The 18,144-nt window shown below is 43.9% G+C and overlaps 1 protein-coding gene across 4 annotated transcripts in view; it reads left to right on the top strand.

The window, feature by feature from the left end:
* SPATA13 (spermatogenesis associated 13) overlaps positions 1-18,144 on the top strand; it is a 340,610-nt gene that overhangs the window by 267,525 nt on the left and 54,941 nt on the right. The window contains exon 1 of one of the 4 annotated variants that reach the window (XM_045455782.1): positions 14,893-15,105. The exons of the other annotated variants lie outside the window; for them this stretch is intronic. Coding sequence (XP_045311738.1) covers positions 15,043-15,105 — 63 coding nt within the window. The 5' untranslated portion in view covers positions 14,893-15,042. Of the gene's footprint in view, positions 1-14,892; positions 15,106-18,144 lie in introns of those variants that run through there. 4 annotated transcript variants of the gene reach the window in all.

The raw sequence follows: 18,144 nt of genomic DNA, 5'->3' as shown, positions 1-18,144 counted from the left end.
CACATCATTTTGACTCTTTGCAAATTTCTCAGGCATGACTGTTTGGGTTACTCACACAGCTAGTTGAGAGATTTAAACAATTCTTCTGGAGATTAGGAGTTATCCACAGCTATGTCACAGAACCATCCCTAGAATCAGAAAGATGAGGTCGCACATATAGAAGTGAATGTAATGACCCTAGAAAGTCTGCCCAAGGCTTTTTAGGAGTTTTATTGAGGTATAATTTACATAACATGAAACTCCCCAATTGTGAGTATACAGCTTAATGATTTTTAGGAAATTGATAGAGTTGTGTAGGCCCTGCCACAGTCAAGTTATAGAACCCTTCCATCCCCCCAGAAAGGTCCCCCATGCCCTCTGATGTCATTTCCTGCTCCCAGTAAAGACCTAGGCAACTACTAATCTGCACTCTGTCTTGATATTTTTTTTAAGTGAGCAGTTCAGCGGTTTGTCGTAAATTTGTCGGAGTCATGCATCGCATCACCACTGTAGTTTTAGAACATTTCCATCACCCCTGAAGGAGACTTGGCTACTTTCACCCAGTATATTGCTTTCAAAGCTCATTCACGTTGCAGCACACATCAGCACTTCATTTCTCTTCTAAGGCTGACTGATAATCGGTTGTGTGGATAATCCCACACTTTGTTCATCCGTTCACCAGTTGTTAGACGTTTGAGTTCTTGCCACTTTGGGGCTGCTATGAATACTTATGCACAACTTGTATGGACATATTTTTCCATCCTCTTGGGTAGATAGGTAGGAGGTGAGTTTCTGGGTTGTTCGGTGCTTCTGTGTTTAACCATTTCAGGAACTGCCATGTTGTTTTCTAAAACAGTTGTCCTGTTGTAGATTCCCACCGGCAATGTGTCAGGTTCCAGTTTTTCTACGTCCTTGCCAGTACTTGGTATCATCAGTAGTTTGGATTCTAGCCCTTTACGTGGGTATGTAGTGACATCTGACTTTGATCTTAGTTAGTGTTTCCCTAGTGACTAATGCATCTGTAATGACGAGCATCTTCTTTATTAGCCATTCATTTATCTTATTTGGTGAAGTGTCTTTTCAGATCTTTTGCTCGTAAGTTCACTGCATTTTTGGTTTCATTGAGCAGTAAGATTTCTTTATATATTCTGGATACAAGTTTTTTACCAGATACATGACTTGCAAATGTTTTCTCACCATCCCTGGGTTGTCTTTTCTTTTCTTTTTTTTTTTTTTCAAGTTTTTTAAATATTTATTTATTTTGAGAGAGAGAGAGAGAGAAACAGAGCGTGAGCAGGGGAGGGGCAGAGAGAGAGGGAGACACAGAATCTGAAGCAGGCTCCAGGCTCTGAGCTGTCAGCACAGAGCCCGATGTGGGGATTGAACCCATGAACCATGAGATCATGACCTGAGCCGAAGTCGGACGCTTAACCGACTGAGCCACCCAGTCGCCCCTGCCTCTTATTTTCTTGATTGTGTCCTTTGAAGAGCAAAAATGTCTATATTGACGGAAATCACAAAGATTTTCTCCTGTCTTCTGGAAGTGTTACAGTTTTAGCTTTTACGTTTACATCTATGCCCCGGGGTTTTTTTTTTTTATTTCGTTTTTGATTATAATTCCAGTATAGTTAACATACAGTGTTATATTAGTTCCAGATGCACAATAAAGTGATTCAGCAATTCTGTACATTTCTCAGTGTTCTTAACCCCCTCTTTCCCCCATCCCTGTACCCACTTCCCCTCTGGTAACCATTTGTTCTCTTTAGTTGAGAATCCTTGTTTCTTGGTTTGCCCCTCTCTCTCTCTCTTTTTCCTTTTGTTCATTTGTTTTGTTTCTTAAATGGCAAATGGTCCATTTTTAGTTAATTTTTGTGTACAATGTGAGGTAAAGGCCTAGGTTCATTTTTTTTTGTCATGTGGACATTGAGTTATCCCACCTCCATTCATATCCCACCTTCAACAATTTGTTAAACGGTCCACAGTTTTCACGTTACAGAGAATAGAAGTTTCCATACTCCACTGGGTTCTCAGTTTTCTCTGACATAGATGCTCTAGAACTTGAATCACGGAAATTGCAATTAAAATTGGAAAGATCATTTGCAAATATGATATTTTTTGTGCTTATTTATTTATTTACTTTTTAATTAATTTTTTTTTTTTTTTAGAGAGAGGGAGAGAGGACACAAGCTGGGGGAGAAGGGCAGAGGGACAGAGAGAATCTTAAGCAGGCTCCACGCTCAATGTGGAGCCCAATGTGGGGCTTGGTCCCATAACCCTGGGATCATGACCTGAGCTGAAATCAAGAGTTGGATGCTCAACCGACTGAGCCACCCAGGCGGCCCCTATTTGTGCTTTTAAAAATATTTTTCGGGGCGCCTGGGTGGCGCAGTCGGTTAAGCGTCCGACTTCAGCCAGGTCATGATCTCGCAGTCCGGGAGTTCGAGCCCCGCATCGGGCTCTGTGCTGACAGCTCAGAGCCTGGAGCCTGTTTCCGATTCTGTGTCTCCCTCTCTCTCTGCCCCTCCCCCGTTCATGCTCTGTCTCTCTCTCTCTGTCCCAAAAATAAATAAACGTTGGAAAAAAAAAATTAAAAAAAAAAAAAATTTTTCTAGTGAAGTTAACATTTCGTTACGAGGACACCTGCTATACCGTATTCCCTAAGTGGGCAACCCTGGGGTGGGTATTTGTTCAGCATCACCCCGTGGGATGTCGTAAAGGGAATCGGTGTGCTTTCTGTTAGTCATCCTTGTGCTAGTTTGTGTGTAGTTTCTCCTAAGGTGTTTTGTGTTGGTTTATTTTCCTTTTTGCAGAAGAACGAAAGAGAAAAAGAGCTCTTGCAGAAATATTATGAAATCATAAAATACAGGTCATGAGCCTAAATGTGAAGGTAGCCTTTTAACAATTAAGTCATCATTTTCGGTCTTTTTATTTATTTATTTTTTCAACGTTTATTTATTTTTGGGACAGAGAGAGACAGAGCATGAACGGGGGAGGGGCAGAGAGAGAGGGAGACACAGAATCGGAAACAGGCTCCAGGCTCTGAGCCATCAGCCCAGAGCCCGACGCGGGGCTCGAACTCACGGACCGCGAGATCGTGACCTGGCTGAAGTCGGACGCTTAACCGACTGCGCCACCCAGGCGCCCCATTTTCGGTCTTTTTAAAAAGAAGTTTCTACTTGCTCTAAAACAGATTTATGTTCATCATTACATAAACAGGGGTATATCTTTTGCAGTGAAGGTTTCAAAGTATTTCTGAATGGGTGCTCAGTGTTTGACAGGCTACTGAACTTTATATATTTAAGAAGCCACTTCTAAAATTATTTCTAAAAATGGAGAATCTAAAGAACAGTCTATACACATAATCATGTCATTCTTGAACTTTAAAGTGGCTTGTTTCTAGAACAGTTTTTGTTTGGTGAAATGTCATCAAGTAGGATTTTCCCATTAGAAACAAGGGGGTAATGGGCACCTGGCTGGTTCATTCGGTAGAGCATGCAACTCTTCGTGCCCCATATTGGGTTCAGAACTTAGCTTAAAAAAGATTGCTTTAAAAATGAAAAAACAAGGGAGGAAGAAGGAGATAGAATTACATCCCTATATATACTGAGCAGGAGTCTAGTTTTTATAGAATTACCATAATAACCATATGTAGTCAGGTATTAGTTATAGTAATGTATCATATTCATAATTGTACCATATTAATGCTATTCCTGTTAAACTTCCTAAACAAATGAAATACTTAAATGATATGAAACGGTATTATAGTGTATCTGTTAAGGTTTTAATATTTACTTTTATTTGGTGCCTCGTTTTAATTTGTGCATAACTAATGCATAATAAGACCTTAATAAAGCTATAAAATACAGAAAAGGAGTGTCAGTATTTTGGGGGGGAAATTTTAGCTTGATGATTACGATGCCAGTATATCTTTTTCTCCTGGTTCATTTTCCTCATCTTAACTTCCCTGTAATAATTAAGATCAAAGAGCATCCAAGGTTGGGAATCACTTTTCCACACGTTCATGTGACACACAGTTGCCATGGCAACTGGAAGGCCTACCATACATTTAATTGGCAGAAACGCCTAACGGCAAATTGCCACGTGTTGCTATATAAACTAAATGTTACCTGTGTTTCTCCCACCACTCACAGTCCAGGAAAAAATGACTATTGGGAATGTTGCCTTCATTTAGAATAATAGCAGTAAAGCTGGAGAGGGGGTGGGGACGCTCGGATAAGTTGCAGAGGAAAGAACACTCACAGATGGTAAATTCCTAGGAAACCAGCACTGATGCGGTTGCCAGCCACCAATGCCAACATTTCTGAGTGGTGGAGGAACTCTGGGATAAAAAATAGGTGGGCTTTGTAGTCGGGCTAAGTTCAAATCCTGGTTTCCCTACTAACCAGCTGTATCCTTGACCTACATAAGCCTCAGTTTCCTTAAAAATGGAGTCAATAGTACTTACCAGGATTAAATGAAATAGTGCTTAGGAGACACCACAATGCCTGGAACACATTAAACTCAATAAAGCTGGCTTTATCATAATCACAATCTTTGTTATCGTTAAGATTGGTGCTTTTGGTCAGATACTTCAACACAGACCAGTTAAACTTTGCAGATTACTTCTGATTGTCTAACTGGAGTTTCTCAAAGTTTGGAATGAAGATACAAGCTAACAGTACAGATTCTTGAGGCCACCTGGAGCTACTGAATTCGAATCACTGGAGTCCAGATCCGGTAATCAGGACTTTTAACATGCTACCCGGGGGAATTATTTTTGCCCCACTTAAGTTTGAGATCTGCTGTCCAGGCTGAGGCTCTAGGTATTAAGTTTGTAGGCTCCTCTAGGTTTTAAGTGTCCTGTATTTTAGGTTTGGGCTTTTCTCTTCGCAGATGTACCCCAGTTAACTCTTGCTTTAGGAAAGAGTTGTTCCTGAAAAAGTTAAAAGGTAGCCTACAATCCTATTTCTCTCATTGAACTGTATTAATCAGTTGGATGTGAATTTATATTACCAAATGGATAAGAATTCATACAGAATACAAACATTTCCTTTTGGCAAAAGAGTGAAATTAAAACTTTTTAATCAAGAAATGGTGGTATAAAGAATTTGCTCTGATGCGTGTTGAGAAGATGCTCCCGGCTGGCTCTGTTGATGGGACATGCAATTCTTGACCTTAAGGTTGTGAATTTGAGCCCCATGTTGGGTGTAGAGATTACTTAAAAAAAAAAAAAAATTAAAAAAAAAAATTTTTTTTAACGTTTATTTATTTTTGAGACAGAGAGAGACAGAGCATGAACGGGGGAGGGGCAGAGAGAGAGAGGGAGACACAGAACCGGAAGCAGGCTCCAGGCTCTGAGCCGTCAGCCCAGAGCCCGAAGCGGGGCTTGAACTCACAGACCGTGAGATTGTGACCTGAGCTGAAGTCAGACACTTAACCGACTGAGCCACCCAGGCGCCCCCCAAAAAAACAATTTTAAGAATCTAAAAAAAAAAAAATATGTTGAGCAGTTGCTCCACCCACTGCTGGAAACCGGAATTTTACCAACACATTTGGAAGTCTAAAAATGTAATTGTCTCTTGGGGCACCTGGCTGGCCCAGTCAAGTTAAGTGTCCAACTTTGGCCCACATCATGATCTCATGGTTTGTGAGTGTGAGCCCTGAGTCGGGCTCTGTGCTGACAGCTCAGAGCCTGGAGCCTGCTTTGGATTCTGTGTCTCCTTCTCTCTCTGCCTGCCTCTCTCTCTCTCTCTCTCTCTCTCTCTCTCTCTGAAAAAACAAAAAAAAAAAAAAAAAACAAAAAAAAATTTAAAAAAATGTAATTGTCTCTTAAAAATAAAAGTATCAGTAAAAAAATAGATTAGAAATACAAGTATCAGTAGTAACCTCTTGCATTTATGTAACAGTTTTAAAGCTAATAAAAGTCACATAACATTGTTGCATTTGGTTTTCATAGCCACCCTGCGAAGTAGGCCAGCATTTTTGTATTTGCCTTAAGAGATGGGTAAACTGAGGCTTAGAAAGGTTGTAAGACCCTTCTGCCAGAGTCACACAGCCGCTGAGTGGCAGCTGGGCCTAGAACCAGGTCTCACAATGGGGAGGAAAGCCCAAAAAACACCATCTGCTTGGCAGCTGGCACATAGAATTAAATTCTAGCCATTTGCTAGTTTCCAGATCTTTGGTGGAATCTCATCATGTCTCTTATTTGTAAAACAGAAGCCTGTAAGTATCTACTGCGTAGGTTGTTTTAATTAGATGAGATGGGATTCGTAAAGGCCCTGTTTCCAACACTGGTATATTTGATACATTTCCATTCCATTTTCTCTTTTGACTCCATGATTGGCGTTCTTCCCACTGAGCGTGGGCCAGTTCCTGCCACAGTTAGTCTTGCCCAAGTCAGAGCCTTTCCTCTTCGTTTTCTTCTAGGTGAGGTTTTTTGGCTACTGAGGATGGGCTCAGCAGCTCAGCTTAGCTTCCGGCAGCTTCTTTTGGTAGTTGACTTGACACAGGGTTGAAGCACGCCACCTTGGACAGTGGACAGCGGTGCGACCCTAGGTCTGTGTACCACCATTTCTTGTAGGTCAGCCCCACAGGTGGGGAGACAGGAGGCCTGGAACCTTAAATACAGTTTGTGACTGAGGTCAGGTGTTCCAGCCCTGTTCTCCAATGTGGAATATACATTTTTACACATTTGCTTATAACAAACTTCTGTTGTATACTTGGTGTTATATTTTTACTCTTTTTGTGTTATAAATTATTCATCTATAATTCTCCCACTGCCAAGTTTTGAATTAAACATTTTCAAGATGTTTTGTTTGCACCAGGACACGTTCTCAGATCCCTCGGTAGAAATAAAGAGAAATGCCGCTGGTGCTGTCTGTAGGTCTCGCCTTACCTTTGCGACTGTCCCTGTACAGACAGGCCAGGCACTCACAGCAGAAGCTGTTCTTGGTGAACAGCACATCCAATTTAGGGTCAGTGTTTTCTTTTATTTTAAAATTTTTTTTTTCAACGTTTATTTATTTTTGGGACAGAGAGAGAGAGCATGAACGGGGGAGGGGCAGAGAGAGAGGGAGACACAGAATCGGAAACAGGCTCCAGGCTCCGAGCCATCAGCCCAGAGCCCGACGCGGGGCTCGAACTCACGGACCGCGAGATCGTGACCTGGCTGAAGTCGGACGCTTAACCGACTGCGCCACGCAGGCGCCCCAGTCAGTGTTTTCTTGATTAGGTTCATTGGCTGGACCCTTGCAAGTTTACTCATTTATTTGTTTTTAAAGTTTATTTATTTTGAGAGACACAGAGAGAGCGCAAGCCGGGCCTGATGCGGGGCTCGAACTAATGAAACGGTAAGATCGTGACCAGAGCCTGAATCAAGAGTCGGATGCTCAACCGACTGAGCCACCCAGGTGCCCCTGGGCCCTTGCAAGTTTCAAGGCAAGTGACGCAATCCGCCATCAGTGAGTGTTGCTGGAAGAGAGAATCCATGTGATGCCATTACTTCCTCTGCCTCTTCTGGGTCCTTTCGTCCACCTCGCCGTCACTGTGTGCTCTTCGTTCATTGCCTCCCGTTCACCTTCTCTCTTTCTCCTTCCAGCACAGTAATGCTGCAAGCTTAAACTGAAATACAGAAAAGAGATTTTCTTCAAAGTCCTAAATCTTTCTTTTTACATTCTGTTGCCAGCAGGGGACACTTACTTTTGGAAAAGACCCCATTACCTTGTAGTTCACATATCTGAAACTAAGTAGGGCGCCTTCAAAACTGGGTTGTTGACAAGAAGGGGAGGAAAACTGTAGTCAATTTGTTTTCAGGGTGGCACAATTCAAATAGGTTATGAAGGAGACAGGAACGGATGGTTGTTTCCTGATCTAAAACATGGTTATGGGTTTCGAAATACTTAGTGATAATAACTAAGCAATAACTTAAATCAGGCTCATTTTTATAAAATCACACCTGAATGTAGGGAGGGAACAGCTTCTTTGCCACCCAGAACTGTCCATTGATTCGCTCATTTATCTGTCCATCAACTCAGCCATTCACCCCTTTATACATGCATGAAGCATTTTTAATTACTCATGGTTTGTGAAGTTGCTATTCTGCATTTTAATCTAGAAACCCTTAGTTTTCGTGATTCTGAAGTCATGTGGGGCCATTGATTTGAATGTTTGTTTGCTGTCATTCATGGCTGGACATGCCAGCAATGCTGTGAACAGACATTTCTCTCCATCTTCTTCCACTAGAGAATCAGCCAGGACCTCATCGTCTGCTGCCCATTTTTCTTTACCCTCTTGTCCTGGGTCCTTTTACCTTCTCTGTACAAGAAAAGTCAAAACAGATTAGGAAAAAAATCTATAATGTTCAAAAGGGTTTAGAAAAACAGTGGATTTCTAATATATTCAAATCTAAAACATGGTTCATGATTTTGGAATATTTAGTTGTGCTCAGTAAGTACTTGGAAAAGAGGAAAGTAAGTTAGTTTTTATAAAATCATGCTTTTTATAAGTTTAAAAAAAGAAAGTTTGAGTAGACCTCTGTATTCCTCAGCATGCATTTCAGAGATACATTTCAAGATGTTGAGATGGGATCATTGTATATGTTAATTTTATAATACGATGGTTTTATTTTTTTATTTTTTTATTTAAAAATTTTTTTTTTTCAACGTTTATTTATTTTTGGGACAGAGAGAGACAGAGCATGAACAGGGGAGGGGCAGAGAGAGAGGGAGACACAGAATCGGAAACAGGCTCCAGGCTCTGAGCCATCAGCCCAGAGCCCGACGCGGGGCTCGAACTCCCGGACCGCGAGATTGTGACCTGGCTGAAGTCGGATGCTTAACCAACTGCGCCACCCAGGCGCCCCTAATACGATGGTTTTAAAATATGTCTTCACTCTTGGGGTGCCTGGGTGGCACAGTTGGTTAAGCGTCCGACTTCAGCTCAGGTCATGATCTTGTGGTTCGTGAGTTCGAGCCCCGCATCGGGCTCGGTGCCAATAGCTCAGAGCCTGGAGCCTGCTTCGGATCCTGTATCTCCCTCTCTCTCTGCCCCTCCCCTGCTCGCACTCTGTCTCTCTCTCTGAAAAATATGTCTTCACTCTTAATGAGTCCAGGCATAAAGTACAGCTTACAGTTCTATTATTTTCTCTGCTTGGGTGTCAAACTCACCATCGTCTTGCCACTGTTGACTTAGTAGTATGGTCTGAGTTTTTAGATAAGCCCAGAAAATGGAATTGCCTTAAGTGATTATTACACAGGCCTGGGGGGAAATTCCTCATCAGCCCTGTGCTCACACAGGGTCAGTGGTGACCGCCCTCCCACGATGTCAGGGGCGTGGGGCATGGTCAGGATGGGGCTCACCATAGTCACACAGACTTCATTTCTTGATTTTGCATAAAATGAGGATGATCTCAGCTACACTGCTTTCCCAGTCTGGTATTGTAAGTCGTCAGTGGTGTCTAAAATGTTCAAACTTAAGTGCCTTCTTAACGCGTACAGAATCGGGCTAAGCGTATTAAATTGTGTTCCCTCATGAACCTCAATATTTGCATTTCTAGTGAAGGAGCGATTCTGCCTATAAAACAAGTTGTAGATTCACCAGCTCTGTTTTAGCATTTTTATCATCAGTTTCACCAGGCAAGGACAGTTGAAGTCCACTGCACTCCCCTTTTACTTCAAGGGCGTTAAGAAGCATTAATATATTTTTTAATGTTTTTAATACTGTATAATATTTTTCTTAGCAAATGGCCTGTCTATCCCCTGAACCCAAGGGACAAGGCCACAGTCTTCCAGATTGCATTTGTTTCTTTTCTTCTCTCTTTTTCTTTAGTTTTTAAGAGGTGTGTCAAAATTCTCTATGTGTGTGTAATCTCATTTGCTAACAATCAGAACAGTTTTTGGTTAATCATTTGTGTTTCATTTGCTGTCAGAATTCCAACAACCACTGTCTTCCTACAGCTTGGAACCTTGTGTCTTAAAGATGCAGCATGTTAGTAAGAATGTCACCCAGCATTAACATGTATTTGTGCCCTTGAGCCACAGAAGGACAAACCCAGTAAATACGTTCCCACTTTCCTTCTGTTTCTTGCCCAGGCCCCGTCCACCTCCAGGCTAAGTCCAAATCTGGGGTCTAAGAAGGGAAGGGACAAGTTTATGATGGTGTCTGTCCCTTCCCGGCATGGTCCCTGAACTAGAGAAACTTTGAAAGGTGGAGCGGAGCCAGCCTGACCATGCATGATTTTTAAGGTGGTCGTTAGGTGAGTGATGAGTGTTTGGCCAGTTACTTATTTCACACCAAGTCAGAGGCTGCCTCTTTCTTCTCCTTGCTCGGGCCACCGTAGAAGTCCCTCAACCTTACTGTTTATTCCTGAACTAGCCTAAGTGTGGTAGGAAAAGACGTGTGTACCCTAGAAAGTTAGGGAGACAGAATTAGAACACCCAGGTGGTGGGAGGGCCATGTTTAACGTGCACCCCTACAATGCTGGTCCAGTCCCTGCCGTCCCTGTAATGCTAGAACAGTCCCTGCCACCCCTGTAAGGCTGGTACGGTCCTCGCCATCCCCTTAATGCTAGTACAGCCCCTGCCCCCCCCCCCCCCACACACACACACACCACCACCACCAGCAAGGTCTGTAAAAGAAAAGGAAGCTTTGGAGAAAGAAAGATTATTCCACCCACTCGTTCTAAAAATTCAGGAGAAGAAACCAAACATGATTCAGGAAGTCAAACAAAACCACAGTGTTTGCGTTCTCTATGTGATCAGTTTAAGGGAAAAGTGTGGGCAACGAGGAGAGAGAAGGGAGTGGAGCTGAGAACAAGAGTAAAGGTGAGATGTGATACAGGAAACGGGAGGAAGCAGCAGAGAGGAAGAGTCTGGGGAAACGGGCATGTGCACACTGATGAGGACCTACCAGCAGCCCAGAGAGGAAGTGCGAGGGGAAGCAGCATCCGGAAGGGGAGAGCTGTAAAAGTGATAAGCACACCGAGGCTTTTTATGGAGCAATGTTACTGAGGTCCGGTGTTTGTGCAAGTTGCCGCTGAGAGTTTTTGCAATAAGCCGTACTGCGTTTTCCTTACTTATATCTATAAACGGGGGGCACGTCATGTCTAGTGCTGGCCTTGCAAAGATGAAATTGAACGAAGTGCCTGATCTCTCACATTCCCTTTCATTAAATCTGGTGCCTTCTCTGTGAACTGGGTTCTCGTCTCCAAAATGGGTATAACAATGCCTTCTTTACTAACCTGAAAATATAATTTTAGGTAGATTACAAATACAAATTTACGATTTCTAAGTAACTAAAACATTGTCTTTTTAGTGTTTTAACAAAAAGAGAAGAATGTCATTAGTGCTCAGACTTCTTTCTAAATATGTAAAGATTTTCTTGTTCTTACTTTGACCTCCATAAAAAGTAGTAGCTGATCTGGGATCCTATGAGTTCCCGCCCTCACTTAGAATCGTAGGACATATACTTATAACCCATCCCATTCCAAGCACTCTATAATCCAGATAAAATACCCACACTAAAAAAAAAAAGGGAAAAAAAGCCTATGGAAAATCCTTTTTATTATGATACATTAACTTAAGGGAAATTAAGTGACATCATTTAAGGGAAATTAGTGACATATAGCTTTAAATGGTGAGATGCCATTTATTTATTTATTTATTCATTTATTTATGCAAGAGATCGTGTGCATGCATGCGCACACACATGTGAGCGGGGGAGGGGCAGAGAGAGAAAGAGACAGAGAGAGAACGAGAATGAGAATGAATCCCAAGCAGGATCCACACCCAGTGCAAGGAGCCATCTCACGATTGTGAGATCATGACCCGAGCTGAAATCAAGAGTCGGTTGCTCGATGGACTGAGCCACCCAGGCACCCCTGAGAGAACACTTTTTAAATTGGTAATATATAAGGCCCAAAGTTATACTTCTGTGGAGTTGGAGCCCAGAGCTGGTGCTACAGACTAGTCTTAAGTGAGACTATGTAAACGGAGAGTTTTGAACCTCGGTTCATCCCAGGGCTCTGTCAGCAGAAATTTGGGAGTAGGGGCTTTAATTTCACTCCCCTGTAGGTGAAATGTAGCATTTCCTTAAATTATGAATGTAGGCATCAAACCGGAGCGATTTTATCAACACCTGTGATTTTGTCACTCCTAGAAACCACAGATCTTTTTCACATCGCTGATGTCTTAAAATCTCTTCTATTCAACAGTATTTCCAAAGGGTGGCAGTTATTAGACCTATTGCTAAGACTCTTTCTTTCTTAAGTTTATCAACTTATTTTTTGAGAGAGAGTGAGTGAAAGCAGGGAAGGTGCACAGAGAGAGGGTTAGAGAAAGAGAGAGAGTGCACGTGGGGGAGGTGTGGAAAAAGGGAGGTTCCCAAGCAGGCTCCGTGCTGTCAGTGCAGGGCCCGATGCGGGGCTTGGTCCCACAAACCCATGAGATCATGACGTGAGCTGAAATCAGGAGTTGGACGCTCAAACAACTGAGCCACCCAGGCACCCCTATTGCCAGTACTCTTAATCCCTGTGTTTTGTCTATACTATTATATCAATCCTTTTAATATTTTGATAATTATATTTCAAAGTAATGAGCTTACTTTATATTTTTATTTTATGCATGTCATTGGAGAAGGGGTCTCCAGCTTTCCCCAGATGGCAGGGGCACTTACAGAGCTTCTCTTCCTGTCATTCCCCCCAGCCCCCACCCCTGCATTCCAAGAAGCCCTACAGCTGAGGGTAGGAAGACCTACCAAGTTCTATTTTCCTTCTGTACAAGCATATGCCAGGGATGCAGAGATACAGAGTGGAACGGATGGAGGTTTTGAAGTCAGACAGACTGGTTGTTAAACAGGGCCGCTCTCCCTTGGCTCTGTCAACCAAAGCACGTCATCGCTCCAACGTCTGAATCGGTAGGATGTCATGAGTAGTTCTACCTCGCGGTGTGGCGGTGGGGATTAAGTAAGGGAACACGTGCCGGGTGTAGTTCTGGCACATCTTGGTGGTCAAGAGCCACATCTGTCGTTACTGCCTTGCAGCACGAGTTGTCGAGATGTGTTCTCGTCCCACCTCCAGCTCCGTGGCTGTACCTGAATTCCCCGTGGTGTTCAGGGCACTGAGAACCTGCGAAAACGTGGGAGGCTTGCTGATTGTATTAGTATGCGTCTTGAGAACGCTTTTGGCTCGTCCAGTGTGAAAGCTCTGCTTTAGTTTTTTTTCCATCTTCTCAAAGCATCTAAATTTCCCTGCTTGTAGTATTTTCTTCTGAATCAGTTTGCCGTATTAGTTTCCTAAGGCGACTGTAACAAATTTCCAGCAACTAGATGGCTCAAAACAGTAGGCTTTTATTCTCATTGTCAGACAGGCCAGAGGTCTGGGTTCCGTTCTGGCCTCTTCCAGCTCAGGTGTTTGCTGGCAGTGCTTGGAGTTTCTTGGCTTCTAGATGCACCACTCCGATCTCGGCTTCTGTCCTCCTAGGACTTTCTTTCCTTTTTGCTTTGTGTCTAAATTTCCCTCTTTTCTAAGGACAGCAGCCGTTGGCTTAGCGCTCGCCTAATCCAGTACTTCTTCATTTTAAGTCGATCACATCTCCGAAGACTGCGGGGCTCAGTTGGTTGAGTGTCCCACCCTTGATTTCGGCTCAGGTCATCATCTCACGTTTTACGGGATCGAGCCCCACATCGGGCTCTGTGCTGACAGCGCGGAGCCTGCTTGGCATTTTCTTTCTCCTTCTCTCTCTGCCTCGCTCCCCGCTTGCACTCTCTCTCAAAATAAATAAACTTAAAAATTCTTTTTAATGTTTTATTTATTTTTGAGACAGAGAGAGACAGAGCATGAGCAGGGGAGGGGCAGAGAGAGAGGGAGACACAGAATCCGAAGCAGGCTCCAGGCTCTGAGCCATCAGCCATCAGCCCAGAGCCCAACGCGGGGCTCGAACTCACGGACCGCGAGATCACGACCTGAGCCGGAGTCAGACGCTTAACTGACTGAGCCACCCAGGCGCCTCCTTAAAAAAAATTTTTTTTTTTTAATTTTTTTTTTTTTTTTCAACGTTTATTTATTTTTGGGACAGAGAGAGACAGAGCATGAACCGGGGAGGGGCAGAGAGAGAGGGAGACACAGAATCGGAAACAGGCTCCAGGCTCTGAGCCATCAGCCCAGAGCCCGACGCGGGGCTCGAACTCCCGGACCGCGAGATCGTGACCTGGCTGAAGTCGGACGCTTAACCGACTGCGCCACCCAGGCGCCCCAAAAAATTTTTTTAAAAAAGAGATCATAGGGGCGCCTGGGTGGCGCAGTCGGTTAAGCGTCCGACTTCAGCCAGGTCACGATCTCGCGGTCCGGGAGTTCGAGCCCCGCGTCGGGCTCTGGGCTGATGGCTCAGAGCCTGGAGCCTGTTTCCGATTCTGTGTCTCCCTCTCTCTCTGCCCCTCCCCGGTTCATGCTCTGTCTCTCTCTGTCCCAAAAATAAATAAACGTTGAAAAAAAAATTAAAAAAAAAAAGAGATCATATTCATAGGTACTGGGGGTTGGGGCTTCAACATACCTGTTATGAGAGGGGAGGGCAGAATTCAACCCACAACTCTTGCTATTTAATCCTATATACTTCCTTTAGACCAAGCTTCTACATGGATATATTTGTGACATCAGGGTTTTTTGTGCCAGTCTTTTTCCTGTGTTAATAATTTACTCTCACTGTGGTTTCAAAAAATGTTTTGAAGTATCTCACTGGAGGTATTAAGATCTACCTTGGATTTTTACTTTTGGGAAGCAAAGGAAGGAACCTTGTGTGGGAAGAAAAAAATGCAGGGCTCCTGAGTAGGGAAAGTACTTTACAACTGTCCAGAGAAGCAAGAGTTAAAAGGTCAGCCACTCCACTGCAGAGTTTGTTTACAAAGGCTTATGACTTGGGTGTGAATTGGCCAATCAAGCTTGGAGCCCTGGATTGATCTGAAGCTCTGGCTGCTGGACTGTGAGAAGCCGTGGTGGGCATACCTCTGGCATGGCCGCTCAGCACCCTCACTGTCACGTCTTAAAGGCCAGAAAGAATCTGAGACAGCACGGATATGGTCAACTGCTTGTTCCTTCAGTGTGTCTGTAGGCCACCACCAGCTGTGGCGGAGTCTGGGGTAGGTTGTAACTTGTCGGGGAATGTTGGCGGTGGTGGTGGTGGCGGGGGTTTGTAGTCGCAGGTATGATCCTGTGGTCACAGTCAAACCGTGTTCCCTGGAATGCACCTCGGTCTATTTCGGAAGCACACAGACTTTGCCAAAAGGAGATTCAGTTTTAAAACATGCATCAAAGCTCAAATTTGTTTTTACAAGGGATGTAAGTCTCTTCTGGCTAAAGATCACTGTCTCTCCCTCTTTTGCTAGGAGTAAAGGGGACATTTCAATTGTATATATTGTCCTGTTAACTAATTTTTGCAATACCACGTAGAAAGGCTGGTTTCTCCTTTTATCTCTTCAGCGGGACTGCAGAAATAGTTCTAGTAGAATCGCTGTCGGTTCTTATGTATATCCTGTGCCCCCGCCCCCCACCCCCCACCCCCACCCCCACCCCAGCGGGAGCAGTAGCTGACACTTGAGGCAGGACGTGTTAAAGGGATCATCCCTGGCACGTCTCCTGCTCTGTCATTTCCTGCTTTGAGCATACCTGCTTTTATCCAGCCTCCTCACTTCCTGGAGTGTGTTTTGGTCTCAGAAGGATTTCTTACCTGAACAACTAAGACAACCTCTTGTTTTCCTACACCCATTTCCTTGTTTTCCTGTCTGCATTAGCAAAGCTTCAGTGAGGCATGTCACATGTTGCATAAGTGCAAAAAAAAACACAAAAAACAAAAAACAAAAAAAACCAAACCCAACAAAAAAAATCCCCCCAAAACAAACCAAAAAACCACATGTAGATTTGTTACCAGTCAGACTACTCATTGCCTGTAATTTTGTTTTGCTTCTGGACCTTTCTAACACCTTGTTTCTGAACCTTTTAATTCTTGTGTGCTTAAATTGTGCCATTTGATTTAATAATGTAGTTAAACTCTCCATAATAATCCTGTTTTTCATATGCAGTGAAAAAAAAATAATACTAACTTTTTCATGATTTCTCATATTTTCCCTTGGTATAGTGTCAGAGAGGAAAGACCCACACCCCCCCTCCGCCCCCTTAGGCTTACTACGTGGGGAGTGTGGAATTAAACTGACAAAAGACAGTAGCAAGAGAAAAGACGGGTTTTTCTTCATGTGAACCAGTGGGAGTTCACAGGAAAAAGTGACTCCAGGAAGTGGTTAGAGATGGAGGTATTTATATCCCCCCTTATGAGGGGCAGGGGAGCTGGAGAGGGCACTTATGGGAAACCCAGTGATTTAGGAAAGATAAAGGGGCCTGTGGGAGAGCAAATGGGAGGTCTGATAGTTTTGTGGCAACGTCTGCTGAGACTTTTCCTCTCAGCTGATAAGAGTCACATCTTCCCTGGTTAGAAGAAAGAAAATCCTATCCCAAGACAATGGATTTATGACTACTGAGTTCTTTTTTTTTTTTTAATGTTTATCTTTTGAGGGAGAGAGAGACAGAGCATGAGCTGGGGAGGGGCAGAGAGAGAGGGAGACACAGACTCTGAAGCGGGCTCCAGGCTCCGGGCTGTCAGCCCGGAGCCTGATGCGGGGCTCCAACCCCATGAACTACGAATTCATGACCTGAGCTGAAGTCGGACGCTTAACTCACTGAGCCACCCACGTGCCCCGACTGCTGAGTTCTTTTGGGACCTCTGCTTTCAGGGAGATAAGAGAGTTCGGGGGGGGGGGGGGGTGTTGGAAAGCCTATTCTTAAATACCTTCAGCTCAGAACAGTTTTCATGCCACAGTGGTGCACTCTGGACCCCTCTGCGGTGACTTGATTTAAACATGAAGTTCAGGGAGTGAGAATCAGCAGGTAGCAAGGTAAGCAGGGATTGCTAGTACTCATTAGCTTTTGAGCAGAGGTAACTTGGTACAGTGGGAAAATTTTGCACAATTATGCAAATTTGCACAATTGTGCAAATTATTACACAAATTATGAAGCCCACATTTCAGTGTCTCTGTTGCTGCTGATTGGCCGTGTGGCCCTGGGCAAGTCACTTAACTTCCCTGGGTTTTGGTTTTCCTGATCTGAAAAATGATGGTGGTGGAGTAGAGTGTCCATAAATCTCTTTCTGCTCTCTTTGCTTTTCATCAGATTTTTCTTTAAATTTTTTGTAACATTTATTTATGTTGGGGGAGAGGAGCAGAGAGAGGGAGACAGAGGATCCCAAGCAGGCTCCGCGCTGTCAGCGCAGAGCCTGATGCAGGACTTGAACTCGGGAACCAAACTGTGAGATCATGACGTGGGCCGAAACCGAGTCAGATGCTTAACAACTGAGCCACCCAGGCGCCCTATCAGATTTTTCATAGTACAGCGGCCCCTTGAACAACACAGGTTTGAACTGTGCAGGACCACTTATGTGTGCCTTTTTCTTCTTTTTTATAAATACAGTATAATACTATAAATATTTTTTTTTATGATTTTCTTAGTATCTTTTTCTTTAGGTTACATTATTATAAAAACATAGTATATAATACACATACCAAATATGTGTTAATCAACTGTTATCAGTAAGACTTCCAGCCAACAGTGGGCTATTGGTAGTTAAGTTTTAGGGAAGCCGAAAGTTACAAGCCGATTTTTGACTGCACAGTAGGTGGTGGTGCTGGGGCGGGGGTCGTTACTTGTAACCCCTATGTTGCCTAGAAGTCAACTGTGTATGATCTTAGGGAACGTCTATATTTGAGGTCTTAGTTGCCACTGATTGGACAGCAGCTGACCTCCTGGGCTGGTCCTCAGGGCAGGGCTGGGCTGCGCCTGGACAGTTCTGCTGGAGGTCTCTAGGCCAGGGAGGCCTGTTCTGCCTGCCCTTGAGTGACATCTCTGCCACGTGCCCTTGTCTGTCTGTATTGTTTATATCTTTTTTAAATAATGACCAGGGGTAGGAGAACTGAATGTGTCTAGGCTCACAGGCGTGTGACCAGAGTCGGCTGCACCCTCCCTCCCATGGGATGTGCAGCAACTCTCCTCTGACCCGGCTTTGAGGGGTCTGCTGGGACAGAGGTTATCCCCTGGCAGGGCTCAGCCTGGGGATGGTTACTCCACACACTGCT

This window comes from Leopardus geoffroyi, chromosome A1, assembly GCF_018350155.1.
Source record: "Leopardus geoffroyi isolate Oge1 chromosome A1, O.geoffroyi_Oge1_pat1.0, whole genome shotgun sequence".
Classification (NCBI taxonomy): Eukaryota; Metazoa; Chordata; class Mammalia; order Carnivora; family Felidae; genus Leopardus; species Leopardus geoffroyi.
The sequence above is the reverse complement of the archived record's forward strand: the minus strand, read 5'-3'. Positions and strand labels throughout refer to the sequence as shown.